The sequence below is a fragment of the Podarcis tiliguerta genome (genome assembly GCF_965153285.1).
Source record: "Podarcis tiliguerta genome assembly, chromosome: 9".
NCBI classification, from domain to species: domain Eukaryota; kingdom Metazoa; phylum Chordata; class Lepidosauria; order Squamata; family Lacertidae; genus Podarcis; species Podarcis tiliguerta.
This window is the reverse complement of record NC_139542.1, coordinates 30,395,598-30,410,902: the sequence shown is the minus strand read 5'-3', so window position 1 is coordinate 30,410,902 and position 15,305 is coordinate 30,395,598. Positions and strand designations below refer to the sequence as shown.

The following is a 15,305-nucleotide window of genomic DNA, read 5'->3' as shown; positions in this document are numbered from 1 at the left end:
ACTGAAGCAGCCAAGTGGGCACATTTGAGGTAAAGCGATTCTATAATAAAAAACGGTTTAGATGTTGGTTGACATGAATTCTACAGTGCTACTTTATATGCTAACAAATCTTACCAGTTATGATGATAGCTACCAAATATTCTTACTAAAGATGGCTAAACAAATACACGGATTTCCGTGTATCAATATTGTAATTAATCAATGTCACATTGTGGTTAGGGAATGACTTCCACGAGGTTCACTAAATAGTCTCGAGAAAGCCTAGCCTAGCCCATCTTTGAAAGCTGTATGGAGGCAATAAATGAGAATGATGTAGGCCCTGATCCAGCTAAGGTTAGTTCTGAGTAAGTCCCGTTGCTTTCAGCGGAACACAACCACAACTGACTTGAGCTGCATTAAGGCCAGGAAATACTGTATAGTTTAACCTACCGTTCAGATAAGGGAGGAAAGAAACAAGAATAAAGAAATGGAATAATTCAGGTTACAAATACACGAAAGGATTTATTGGCAGAACCCCAGCTAGCGAGATGGCAAATGCAATGAAGTGTTGCCATTTTCCAGCAAACACTATGCTAGATTACTGCTCCAGGCTAACTCTTTACCCATAGTAGACCAAGTTTCATTATGTTCATAGCTATTTTATTATGGACCCTGTATCATTACAAGGGTATCTGTCTTGCTGGTAGGTCAGGCAGGATTGCTGTTCTTTTAAGAGTTTTAGCACAGAGGCATACAGCAGGCTTCCTTAACCTCTGCCTTCCATATGTTTTTTGGCCTACAATTCCCATGATCCCTAGCTAGCAGGACCAGTGGTTAGGGATGGGAATTGAAGTCTCAAAACATCTGGAGGGCTGAGGTTGAGGAAGCCTGGGCATACAGCATAATATCACCTTCATTTTAAGCTGTCCAGTTTAACAAACAGCTTGTTTCTTTGGCAGTGACAACTGCTGTGGAAACACACAAAACAAAACACCATCTGGTTGCATGATTTTCTCCTATGTATCCATGCCTACTTCCATTTTTGGATTCCACTCAGGTCCTATTCCGACTTATTCCTGAAACAACATGGTAGAGAATTTAAAGTTTCAAAGTAAGTGGGGTTTTTGTATGTTTGCTTGTTTTTATAAAACTTTGGAATCACATCAGTTTCTTAAAATTAAAGGTAAGTGTTCATTTTAAAAGCAAGATGTACAGTTCGTTTAAAACTTTCTAGTTCTAAATACACTACACTAACATATTTCTTTTGCCAAAAAGCAAAATTTGATCAAGATATTTGACTAAAAGGCAATGTATTTGTGCTTAATTACAAGTTATTTCTGCCAACTATAACAAAATTTGTAACATACACATTTTGCTGTATGCCACATTTAGATCTAAAAGTACCCAGTGTTCACTGCACATCTATAATTTTAAAGTGCTTTATAAGGAAATTATATATCTGGATATGAGTTGGCAGAAGATGCAGCTCACTTACCAGTTCAAAGCCAAACGACTGAAGTATGATAGAAAGAAAAACAGAACATAATATAAAATAGCAGTTGGTAGCTTGGGATACTGCTTTTGTTCAATGCTAATATGCTTTTGAACAAAAAATAGTTTTAATTCTTTGTTGCCATTTTCCCAAGTTGCCATTTGCCTAAATGAACCTTCCATAAATGTAAAGTTCATAATTACTCAGTAGCGTTCATAATGGATTTCATTTCTGCTAACATTAATGAGATTAGGTATTACATAATACCAGTATAGCCAAAAGCAGAAGCGCCATTCAAGGAATTAAAAGGATATGTACACAAAAGGAAACCTTAACATTGTGCACGTTTGCATGTAATTCTTTTTAAAGGAACAGTGTTTACTGGATGAGTATGTGTGCTTGAAAGCTACCACAACATGCTTGCTCAGGGAAGAAAAATATTGGAACCTAGAGAGGTATTCTATTGGAGATGTTCTACATTGAAATTAGGAAAAATATTCAAACTGTGACCGACTCCCTAATAACTTACTGCTATTACTATACAAGCAACAACCATTTTAGGTGTGTCCAGTTGACATGCAGGTCCTTTTAGACCTGGAAGAGGGCAGTTCGGGGTGTGCTAATGCCTGCTCTGCCGATACGCATGGGGGCCAGTAACGGAACCCTTGCACAATATGGTTGCCGCCTGCACATGCCGCAGGGACAAGTCTATTGTCAAAAGAGAGCTGAGATTCTGAGATTCCTCGATCCATGGCAAGACCACGACCATGCCAACCAATTAAAAAGTTGTCCCTTGGACTTTTTACCTCCCACAATACTGGCTTGCATGGCCAAAATTGCATAAATTGTGACACTTACCAATCAAGATGTGACCAGACTTTATTGCTGAGCTGCCTGGTATCAAACCATGTACTACAAGTTTCTCTTCATTGGCACTTCTAGATTCAATACTGTGATTATGTTTTTCAGATTTTCTCCATTGAGATTGATGGATAATCCCTATTAATGCTTCCAGAAGCTTGAACTGCTCTCCTCTCTCAGCATTTGATAGCCTCTTTGGATTTACATAAAGGCAGACATCTTTGTACCATTGCTGGGCCACATCCTCCACCCTCTGACCAGAATGGTGTTTCAGTATGGATGCTGGGCCAGAGGCACGAACATCGCACTTGTCACTTGACATCTTCTTACTAGAATGTTTTGATAAAAACCTTTTATATTTTAATATTTTAGTGAACTTTTCCAGTCTGTGTTCACTCTTTCTATCTTTTTGAGATCGCTCACGAATAACCTCAGCTTCATTTTCACAAAACCTGACACGGTTCACCACAGGCATATCCAGAGAGGTGTCCGGGAGGAGAGTTTCTTCCTCATCTTCACTCAGCTCTAGATAGAATAATTCTCCATTTTTCTGTACACTATCTAACCATTCAGGTTCAAGGTCACTGTGAAAGACAAGGGCAGTATTAGAATGACAGTGAAGACAGAATGACTTACAATGTGCTTAATTTTGCAGCCCTCAGGAGCTAGTAACATAAAAGCACTTACAAGGAGGGGGATGGGATGAACCACAGACCTCAGTCTAAAGCAGCTGCATTCAACAGAGGCCTACTATTCAGACCCGGCGAAAGCATCTATCATAGAAACCAACATTATTGAAGCATTCTTTTCACACCCATGCCTCAATAAGCAACCATACATTTACAAGTGAGAGGTCTCATTTTGATTAAAAGGACAAGGCAACCTGCCCCATCTCCAGTTCAGTCTAAGCACATGGAAAGAAAAGTATTTTGCTGTGGCATCATGAGCAGCATGCAAATTAAAACTATATTGCTGGCCTACATTAGAGAAATTTTCTGTTGTTACATCTAAAAATGTTCCCCTTTTGACACTTCAGACTGATAAAGGCAAACCAAGAAAGCTACTTTTGCGTTTTAAACTTGTTTTTATTAGTTAAACAATTTAGAAACAATAATGCCAATTCCCAGCAATTGCATTACAGTGGCACAGTTTGCATGTAATGCTAAATAATGGATTAGTACAATATTTATGAACTGCAAGAAGCCTTGGGCTTGTGTACTGCCCCCTCTTATATCCTATGTGGCTAGAACAAAGACTTTGGAAATTTTTACTTCTGGCTTCCTTTAAATACGTACAAGGGGGATCATGGTTTATCCAATGCTTATTTTCAACAAGCCAGCTTCAGAAACGATGGTTTGACATTGGCTTGTTTTAAAACTGACTATGTTAGTGTTAAATTATCATCCTCGGTTCAGACTCAACAAGCAGCCATGTTTAAAGGAAACCAAAAGTCATTACCCCAGCAAGTAGAGAAGGGAGTGGACGAGCCCATGGTTTAGCAGGATGTGGCCAGATATGTGGGTGTGAGATGCAGTATATAACTCCATCACTCTTAACCCCATTATTTCAGAAAGGATGTTACTGACAACTTCAGTTGTCTCCCTATGTCTACAGTCCACTGTAAAATAGGTATGAAGTAAAACACTAACCTGCCCAGCTATTTGCTAACACTGCCTCACAACAACACAGGATCTTTCTGCTTGTGCTCCTTCATGGACTGATCTTTTTCTCCCTAATGCATTGGACACCATTCCCACTTTCTTCAACCAGTACTACAGAACTGTCTCTCTTACTATGTGCTTGCTTCATGGGACACAGCAGGGTTACCAGACAGTTCTTAAAATGTTGCTACTCATAGCTTACCCAATTAAATAGAATGGGTGCCTATCTAAAGTACCGAAACTGATCACTTGTCAAAATGGAAAGTGATCAAGATGCAGCAGGGGTAGGTTGGTGGGTACAATATAGCTATCTGGCAAGCACAATTTTTATTGTCAGACAGGTCTAACAATAGCATACTATGACCAGCGGGTCTGTTTGATCCCAACAGAAGATTGATACTATAATTTTAAGAAAATGGTGGAGGCAGCCTTTATGGTCAAATTTGAATTAACTTCTCAAAAGAGCTTCTAGTTCATATTAGGTCCTGCTTTTTTTTTTTTAGTGCAGACTTGCAAATTAAGGGTTATATCCAAATAACTCATACGCAGCACAGATCCATTGAAATCATGACTGAGTATGGCTTAGTTGAATACAACTCTATGATTTGTACATAATTAGGAAATTAAGGCTGCAATCCCAACCCCACTTAACTGGGAGTAAATCCCAGGAAATTCAATAAGCCAATTTTCAGCAGACATGGTTAGGACCGTACTGTAAACCAAGGCCTATTCTACCAGCTCCCTTCCAAGTCTTACATTTCTGATTTTGACATAGTTAGTGGGATATGGTACTGATCTGAGCACAAAATCAAGTTTCATATTTCCTTGCAACCTACAACTTATTGCATTATCCTACGACTCGTTTGATTTTATTCAGAGTCAGCAACTAAAACATCTGTACAAATTATGTGGTTTAAAATGTTACCAATAAAGAGGTACTGGAATTTAAGAGCTTATAATCTGTGTTCTGTCACTAAAACCAGATAGAAAATTTCAGATGCATTAGGATGCTTTTCTATTTTTAAGAGCAAGAGCATGTCAGATTACCAGGAAAGGATGGGGGGGACCTGATAGCAATTAAAATCCTACTCTGAATGGAAAAAAATCACAAGACAAAGAAAGGGTTTTTCCACGTGACTGAGAGAAGGAACAGGTTGAAAGGTAATAGCACTATTTAAATGTGCACATTGCTTCTGAGAAAGCCAGACTTCTGGTATACACTCTATATGCTAAAAACCCTGGGGTCTAGTACCGCTGCTGGAAGAGCTGTATGCATTAAGACTTGACATGGGAAGGCAAATAAAGGGAGATTGAATTTATATGAATTGTGATGGGGAAAATGGTTTGTGGGCCAAAGGTGCAGAAAGAAAGAAGAGCACAATGGCTAAAAAAATTTCCTGTTGCACTTTCCTACTCTTCCCCTGTCTCAGACACTTTACAGGTAGAATACAAATAAATCACAAATAAAAACTCAGGAGAGGCTGCTAACATTGCAAGCATTACTAGTACTAGTACTTGTCTGAATGAGGTGCAAAAACTGCTTTGCAGCATCAGGATAGATGTGTGTATAGAAATACTGTGTGTATGTCTGGTAGTCTGTGTTTTGTGCTTTAATATTTCTTTGACCTCTGTTGATGCCAGAGTTCAAGGCCTTGTGCTGCTATGTTGGCAAACCTGTTCAGTGGTAGCTGCTTAGTAACAGGTTCTGAAAGTGGAGGGAAGGTATTTATAGACAGGGTCTGGATCAGGTAAATTCATTGTGATTGGTCTTGGAAAAATAGACTCCAGTAGGCTAGAGGTTCTTGACAGTGAAACTGTTTGTGATGGGAGCCAGATGAGGAGGGAGGTTTAGGTAAAAAACAGAGAATGTTAAAGGGGACAGCAGAGAGCTGTATATTAACACTATTCATCTCTGGTTTCGATCAGAAGTTCTATCCAAATATTTTTACCAAAATAAGGTTGCACAAGTGGGTTTTTAAAACCAGCTAAACGGTCCAAGCAATTAGAAGTACAACTGGAGAAGCTTTGAACTAAGAGGCAGATTGTACCTAGTATTGGGACCCAACTGAGTGAATGTATGACCCCAATGTAAATATCAGTATTCCCTTACATACAAAATAGTCATTTGATAAATAATCTTAGTTAACAGTTCATCCTATTTCCAGTGTCAGTATCAATCTCACGCTTAAGCCTATGATACCAAGCTATTAGATGGATTTAAAAGCATTCTGAAGTAATTGGTGGTAGCAAAGAAGGGATACACTGACGAATTCTAAAGTGGCAAGGAGTTCCATAGATCTTGAAATATAAAATATAAAGAGTCACAAATATCTAAACTTCTATGAAATAACAGCACCCTGATTACCTAGCTCCTGAACGGCTTGAGGCTGAAGATGAACAGAGAGAGGGCATCTAAACCACAGATGCTACAACTGGGGTAGAACAAATGCAAAAACAGGGCTAGTGAGTGAAGACTTACATTTTATACTTACACCCCAAAGGGAGGAATATCTGAATTTCTTGCTCAGGGCAACTGAACAATCAGCAGCCCTCTTTTCAGTAAGCCTAGCCAAGAATCAACAAAGGTGAGAAATTCCAAACTTTCCCATTCCAATATAGTTCATATATACACCATATTTTTATTTTTTCCAAAAATCATTTTCTTCAAAGAATTGTGAGAACTGCAGTTTGTTAAGGGTGCTGGGAATTGTGGCTTTGTGGTGGGTAAATCACAGTTCCCAGTTGCTCCTTTACGTTCCCTCCCTTATAGTCGCTTTTAACCGTTTGTCCTTGTTTTTATCTTTTTAAGTTATGTATGGTATAATCACATTTTAATTATTCGTTTTTATCCCTTACCTGTTTTAAGTCTTATGTGTTCAGTTTATCTATATGTTTTATCTTACGCTGGCCAAAATAAAGTTTGATATAGAGACTGAAATAGAGACAGTTCCCAGGATTCTCTGGGGGAAGTAAAGTGCTTTAAATGTACAGTGTGTACATAGCACTAGGAGGCATGAAGAGTGTCCAAATGAAGAGACAGGAGGTTAGTGCTGTTTAGAGAGGAGGGGGTCAGCGATTGTAAGCAGGTACATCCATCCATCATCAAAGATCCTATTTCTGCAGTTTGGAAAAGCTCAGTCAGCAGAGCATGAGGATCTTAATCTTAGGGTTATGGGTTCAAGTCCCAAGCTGTGCCAAAGATTCCTGCATTGCATGGGGTTGGACTAGATGATCCTCGTGAGTCCTTCCAACTCCACAATGATGCAATGATTGAGGGGAGGTTGGGTTGGAATGGCACCTCTCGATCTTTCCTGAGTAGCAAAGAATAACATATGGACAGATTTTTTTAATTAAAAAAAAAAGCCTAAATCCCAACATTTGTAAGTAAAAAACACAAAATGCTGGAATAGCAGCAGCAGGAAGCCCCAATTACACAGCGCCCCCTTCCAGCGGTTCTCAACCTGTGTGCCCCCAGATGTAGTTGGACTACAACTCCCATCATCCCTGAGTTCTGGCCTTACTAGCTAGGGGTGAAGGGAGTTGTAGTTCAACATCTAGGGACCCACAGGTTGAGAAAGGCTGCGTCCACCCCCTTCTCTTCCTTACTCGGAGCCGCTGGACAGAGACGCAGAGCAGGAGCTTCCGCTGCCAGGCGAGAGACGGCCTTCGCATTCCTCAGGCTGCTGCGGTTCTCGAGGAACCTCAAAGGGCAACGGCGACGCTTTGTCCATGGCGTCCGGAGGAAGCTTCCCCTTAGGAAGATCTGCAGCAGCCCGCCGCCATGACAGCGAACTCCGGAAGCCCGAGGTGCAGCACGTGACCCACAAGCGGCTCGCCGATTGGCGCAGGCTGCGGAAACCATGGCAACCTAGGAAGCTCCTTGAGCCCAAACTCTCCTCGTTGCAAAGATTTGCTCCGCTCTGGATGCTCACAGGAAACGTTCTCTTTTATATACCCTTTTCATTCGTCGCCCTGCCTAATGATCTAGGGCCCACTCGGTTCAGTGGGCCAGGTACAACCCACTTTACCTGCTTCCAGGTCATTTGTCAGTAGATTGCGTTGCAAGGCTACAGTCCTCGCACTTTACCTGCTCCCAGCTAAGGTGCGAGGACTTTAGCCTTGCAACGCAATCTACTGACAAATGAATTCAAATGGGTTCAACGGGTCCCCCCCCCTTAGATAAAGTGGGTTTGGGCGCCTTGCGGCGCAATCCTGCTCACGTGCAAATCCTTGCTCACGTGTAAATTCAGTGGGACTTATTCCTGGGTAGAATGTGCTATGGATCATTGCCCTACAATCCTACGCACGTTTATTGAAATGCAAATTCCAATGTGTTCAGTGGGCTTACTCCCTAGTAAGTGAGTTCACGGTTGTGTTTACTAGAACGTAAGTGCCATTTAACTCTCTGGGCAAACATGCCTAGGACTGAACTCTTATGGCTGCAAGTCTTGGAAACCTTTCAGTTGCATTCTTATCTGAGGCACTTCATAGGTCTGGATGAGGAGTAGGAAACGTTCCCTCTCCAGCTTAAAAGCAGAGGAAGAGCCAAGCATAACTTCAATGAGGAGAGATGTATGTAATATGCAGTCAGATGCTATTTGTCAGCAATTTATAGAGGAATTGCCTGTCATGCAGGTAGTTCCTCCAAAAACTGCTAGCACGTAGCAGTCACTGGGTGCCATTTCAGTTTTTCATTTTAGGTGCCATTCTCATTTTTTTGTACTAGAGATGTACAGCCAATGTTTTGACTAGTAAACATTTATCCCGTTCCTCTCCTGTATGCTACAGTTGGTGCTTACAGCCTACGCCTATACTTACTTACTTAGAAATAAGTCCCTCTTTTGAACTAAGCACATTTTTAAGAAGAAAGCACACTTTATTTTCTAAACATTAAGAAGAGTGTTCCAATTGTCAGTTTCTTGGATAAATCTCAAAAGGAGTAAATGTAGATTGTGACTCATCAGTGAAGAAATGGAGAAACAACGTGTAATTTTAACGACTGCCATTCTTGGCTTTAATTTCTTGTGGTTATGTTAAGCAATAGCAGTAGCCATGCTGAACTGCTACTTATATAAGCAACATTAAATCTCCTGTTACACAGAGGCTACCGTCTGCTCCTCAGCAGTATGTCCAGCACCAGGGTCTATAAATTAAGCTATATAAAAACAGCAAGAGATGATTTCTTTATTGCACAGTCTGTAAGTAAAGCTCACTGGAGATGTCCTGCAGTATTTTAAAGTCTTTTTTGTTGTTATTTTCTGTTCCGTCTAGACTAGGAATTAAAGGCAGGTTATTACAACACTACCATTTGCCATCTCAGTCAGGGAGACAAAGTGATGTGCATACCTTAATCAACAGAGTGAATACTACTCCCACTTATCTTTTGTTTCTGCATTTGATATAGTGTACTACAGAAATACTAAACTGTGGGAAAGAAACAATTATCCTTGACAGAGAAATTATATTTACTGAGGCTACAGAAGAGGTAGACAACATGGTGCCCTCCAGATGTTACAATCACTCTTGACCATTGAACAGACTGGCCAAAGCTGATGGGCGATGCAATCTAGTAACATGGGACCATGTTGACTACCTATGACCTACAGCAACATTACACCAGTAAAGTGTGAAGGATAGATAGCTATTTATTACAATGTTTAATTTTGTATATGAAGTAGATGGAGGAAAAGAAAAGAGTTCCTCTCTCTCCAAAAAGAGTCAACTATGTTTACCTTCAGAAGAATTAATAGTCTGTTAAATGATGCTTTCTCAGTAAGTAAAATAAAGATATATATGATCATTCAGTCTTACAGATCTTGCTGCTGAAAAATAGGTTGCTATAGACACAAAACATTTAAACTCAAAGGATATAAAAGCTAAATCCATGCATTAAAATAGTTACATCATTCACTTGCAATTAAGCACCCCATGATTTTGATTTACAGTAATCACACACTTTCCCCAATTTTCTCAGAAAGGGTGTGTATGGGGGGGGGGACTTCATCTAAGCCGACAATTTCAAGTACTATATGTATCTTAATTAAGATCATTACCATAGTCACAAGTATTTGTGTGTCTCACATTATCATGTGCAATGTGTTGGCAGGCATAAGGGCAACGTTAATGCCTATCAGACCTGGCCAGTGCCCTATGAGAGCTGAGGGTGCCCCTTATAATATATTACAGACTCCTCTGCTATATGCAGAATTATGACACTGAACATTTTCTGCATGGAAACGATGGGAGAAAATCAAATAATCAGAAGGGGGGGGGGGTATGAGTGTGATGCATGTAACCCCAGCTGTGTGTAGGAAAGAAAGTGAAGGCAACCCTATTTAGGGAAGTTTCTAATGTTTGATCGTGTTTTTAATGTTTTGTTGGAAGCCACTCAGAGTGGCTAGGGAAACCCAGCCAGATGGGCAGGGTAAAAATTATTATCATCATCATCAGAGGGGAGAGAAAAAATTGTAACACATATCACATTCCAAGGGGTAGCATTAACTAAGGATGGGGAATCAGTGTGCACTCCAGATGTTGTTGAACTCCAAGCTCTCCTCACCCTTGAGGCAGGCATGGCCAAACTTGGCCCTCCAGCTGTTTTGGGACTACAACCCCCATCATCCCTAGCTAACAGGACCGGTGGTCAGGGATATGGGGATAGTAGTCCCAAAACAGCTGGAGGGCCAAGTTTGGCCATGCCTGCGACCATTGGCCATGCTGGCTTGGGCAGATGGGAGCTTGAGTTCAACATCTGGAGGGCTCCCGGCTCCCCATACCGGTACTTTCCCTTAGTCCACAATGGTTCGCACTGACCTGTGCAGCAGGATGCTCTGAACGGAATCCAGATCCTCGAGGTTCCTGGTGACAGGTCTGGGGATTCTGCGCTTGCTAACGCGGAACATGCTGCGGAAAGAGACGGCGCCTTTTCCTCCTCATTGCCGGGGTGCAAAGCCACGTTTGCAGAGTCCATCGGGATTCATGCACAATCTTGCAAAACCGCTCCTCGACTCCAGACAAGGTAAACTGCGCAGAGGAGGAGAGATGGGTCGTCGAAACCTACCAAGCTGCTAGCAGCCCTTTGCGTCCGGGAGTTGGAAGGAAGCAATTTACTTCCCAATCTCTGGCGTCTGTAGCACCCGGCGATCTCCACCTCTTTCGAAGATCTCACTTCCCCACCTTCTTCCCATGGCCAGCTGCAAGCGGGAGAGAGCCCTAACCTGCCGTTGCAACAGCAAACTACTTCTGCAGATGAAACTTCGCGGTTTGCTGCTCTAGTTTAGCAGAGCAGGTGGGACGCCTGTCCGCCCTCCCTCCTCCTCCTCTCTTATTCTCCTGGGTCTTAGAGTCCCCTCAAACTCTGAAAATTAGGCAGTGCCATTTTAAAATCGAGACACGAAAAAGCTGCAATTTTATGTGAACTTAGCCGGGCGTCAGTCCCCTAGAGCTCAGTGACACACACTTGGTTCTGAATAAACGTGCTTAATCTCAGGATGCCAAAAATATGAGCTCTCTTCTGATATTTGTGTGCTTTGTTTCTGAAGGGTGTTCATGCAACACAGAAAACAGCATTACAAGTGGTTTAAGCAAAATTGATTTACTCCATAGTGAAAATATAGCTGCCATCTGTGCTATACACTTGAAGCAGCATCGTACTACTTTAAACAGACATTACTTCCTCCAAAGAATCCTGGAAACTGTAGTTTGTTAAAGGTGCTCAGAGTTGTTAGGAAGAGAATCCCTATTCCTCTTCTGGAGCTAAAATTCCCAGAGTTTCCTGGGAAGAGGGAATGATTAACCACCCTGGGAAATGATACAAACAATAGCTTAGCAAACTATATTTCCCAGGATATTTTATTATTATTATTATTATTTTTTGGGGGGGAGCCTTCACTCTTTACTGTATTTTTATTCAGTACCAAATGTACATTTGCTGAGATGGGTATCTGATTTCTGAGAGGAAAAGGGTAAGAAATATCATATAAAATTAACATTACCCCGTCCTTTGCGCCTGATTGTGAAACAGCTGACAACTGGACTTCTCTTGATACACACAGGGTTGGGGGAATATGACTGTTGAGAATTTGTTCACATTAAAACCCCCGGCACACAGCCTTAGGTGTTTTTGTAGGCACCAAAATAAAATAATAATAATAAATCAACAATTATTAAACACACTCCAGTTAACCTCAGATTCAGGAAACAGCTGCAAATGCCACTGGAGAAAAATGACTGCAGGTCATTTCAGGAAGCAACATGGAAATACACCATAAAATTTTGTACAGCTAGTAAAAAGGTAAAGGTAAAGGACCCCTGGCAGTTAAGTCCAGTCATGAACGACACTGGAGTTGTGGTGCTCATCTTGCTTTACTGGCCAAGGGAGCTGATGTTTGTCCGCAGACAGTTTTTCCGGGTCATGTGGCCAGCATGACTAAGCCACTTCTGGCGAAAGCAGAGCAGCGCACGGAAACACTGTTTACGTTCCTGCTGGAGTGGTACCTATTTATATACTTGCACTTTGACATGCTTTCGAACTGCTAGGTTGGCAGGAGCTGGGACCGAGCAACGGGAGCTCACCCTGCTGTGGGGATTCAAACTGCCAACCTTCCGATCGGCAAGCCCTAGGCTCAGTAGTTTAGACCACAGCGCCACCCGCGTCCAGTACTTCACCTCATATAGGTGAAATAAGAGGAGTTTGCTTAAGTGTAAGAGGGTGTGTTTTTACATACCAGAGATAATGAGATTAGTAGAAAGTTTCCACAAGCTAGGGTATTTCTTTTTGAGGGTATGGTGTAGTATGAATTAACTCAAGCGGTAAAGTACTTGCATACAATGACAGTGTATTCAAGGTTGACCTTATCTAATTCCCTTTTCCTCCATGCTGTGGATCTGCCCCTTACTCTGTAGTAATGCCACTGACAGCCCAATGGCAACAGCAGTGGGCGTTGAAATTTGTCCCACCATTTGCATGTGTGTGTGATTCAATGTTCCCTGAGCAGTGGACTATCTCTTGTTCAGAAGGTTCTGATGCTCACTTTTAAAGTCTTGAATGGGTTGGAATAAACTCACTAGATAATGTCTTGCCTCCACATCAACATACCTGTATATTCAGACTGTCTCCTCTAGGTGACCCCACCATTTGAGGAGAGGCAGGTAGGAAGAACAGCCAGGGCCTTCTTAGCAGTAGACTACTCTTTCCAGAAAATATCACCTAGTACCTACTTAGTTTTCAGTGTCATAATAAACCTTTTAAATGTCCCAGGCCTTTTAATAACTTCTTAATTTGGATGGAATTAGATTTATGCAGCTTTATCTGCTGTTTTTAATATGGGACGACAGAGGACGAGATGGTTGGATAGTGTTCTCGAGGCTACCGGCATGGGTTTGACTAGGCTGTGGGAGGCGGTGGAGGACAGAAGTGCCTGGCGCTGTCTGGTCCATGGGGTCACAAAGAGTCGGACACGACTGAACGACTAAACAATAACAACATCTGCTGTTTTGACTGTTGCTGTTCTTTTGTAAAATTTTCTATTGAATGTAATTTGCTTGTGTGCGTGTGTGTGTGTGTAAAGTTGCTCTGTTAACCTTAATAAATCCCTTAATAAATGTAATAAATGTATTAGACAAACCCCACAAAGATATGTTCTATGTTTGAACGTATAGCTTACAATCATCAATCTAGTTTGAATACTGATTATTACATATGGATTTCCTATATTAATTTACATGCTTAAGTCAAGATCATATGAGTGTTTTTATTGTTAATGTTAACTGACAATGTTTCTTTTTATGTTTTAGTTACAGAAATAACATTAATTTAACCACTCAACACATATTTCTTAGAAAAGAGTATTGACTTTGCAATGCTTGCAACTGCAATACTCAAACATGTGAAATTGGCTCAAGTTGCAATTAGAGCACTCAGCCGGTAAGAAACAGCAGGACCTCTGCTTAATTTCTCCCAGAGAGTCTACAACCTGAAACATTTTTATTTAGAGAATCACTCATAAAACAGTCACACAATATTGGCTGTTTAAGCAGGTGAAATACTTTTAACTCAGTAAGACTTACTTTGGAATAGACGTGACTAGAATTCAGCCAACACATCTGATCATGCTAACTTTGTATCTCTATTATTACTGGTTAAAAAGCAAGCCATAAATATATTCCATTTACAAATGCTTTAAAACCCCAATCAACCACTTGAAAATGGAATAATTTTGTAGATTCTTGCTTTGTAGATTTACCTTGCAGCAGCCCACCATTTTGCTATCAAAACACCAATGCATATTTGAGAAGAAATGGCTCATAACATTTTCTTTGCCATGGCCTCATCATCTTCTCCAGAACGTCTATAATGATATAAGGTCTAAGACAGGAGTAGTCAGTGTGCTGTCCTCCAGATGTTGTGGGACAACATTTCCCACCAGCCACCACCAGAATGGCTGATGGTCATCACATTTGCTGCTAAGAGGTTTTCACACATGACATTTAAAACCTTTGTTGTCTCTGTAGTGTGAATGTGAATTCTGTTCTGGTAAATTTCACTGCAAAAGGGTCATGTCTGTTTTCTATCCGAAGCTGACTTTTATTTGCAGATGCAGATGTGTGATATGAGAAAGGTTTGAAGATACTTTCAGGGTCAAGTGAAGGTACCCAAATATATTCAAGGCTGGCTCAATATAGTTTACTACCTGAGTTGGAATAGCAAATGGTACTTCCCCTCCAAAACAAAACAACAAAACAAAACAAAACATGGCAAAACAAAACAAATTTGGGTGCATAGGACCCAAGATTGATCAAATTATTTTGCCACCTAAGGCAGAAAATCTCACAAGCACCTCTTGCCCTCCCTGACAGTAAAAATACAACATAATTAAATATCTAACAATTTGCTGCCCTTCCATGAAACCCAAAACCAGCTGTTTGGGGCAGCGACCTCCCTGTGCCTAATGGCAGAGCCACATATACCAACTCTCAACTGCTAAAACTCATCTGACTCCAGTCATTACCAAATAGGCTCTTAATTGAGAGCAACATGAGATTTTTACTGAGGCAATGTAGCTCAGCAACAGGTAGTGGGTCACAGCAGCCTTTAGGCTCAGGCTAGATGACAGGAAAGTCAAGACTATCTGGGCTAGAACAAGCAGTTCAAGTTTATGGAGACTTGGGGAAGGAGTTCAGAACTGCGCTGAAGCAACAGAGTTGTCCTAACGGGTTTGCCCACCTGTCCACCAAGCTTTAAAAGAAAGGCAAGGCAAGCTTACTTGCAAGACTCTTGTGCCTTGCAAGATTGCTGAGCATGTAGATGCTCA

General features: G+C 41.1%; 1 protein-coding gene across 3 annotated transcripts in view; it reads right to left on the bottom strand.

Moving 5' to 3' along the window:
- INTU (inturned planar cell polarity protein) overlaps nucleotides 1-11,243 on the bottom strand; it is a 30,306-nt gene extending 19,063 nt beyond the window's left edge. The window contains exons 1-2 of one of the 3 annotated variants that reach the window (XR_014501781.1): nucleotides 7,600-7,807; nucleotides 2,330-2,916 (exon numbers count right to left, since the gene is read on the bottom strand). Coding sequence is in view for 2 of the 3 variants with exons in the window: in XM_083398033.1 (XP_083254159.1) it covers nucleotides 2,330-2,916; nucleotides 7,600-7,724 (712 nt within the window). In the remaining variant the exon portion in view is untranslated. Of the gene's footprint in view, nucleotides 1-2,329; nucleotides 2,917-7,599; nucleotides 7,808-10,806 lie in introns of those variants that run through there. The other 2 variants (XM_083398034.1, XM_083398033.1) reach the window with 2 other exon arrangements.
- Between the last annotated feature and the right edge of the window lie 4,062 nt (nucleotides 11,244-15,305).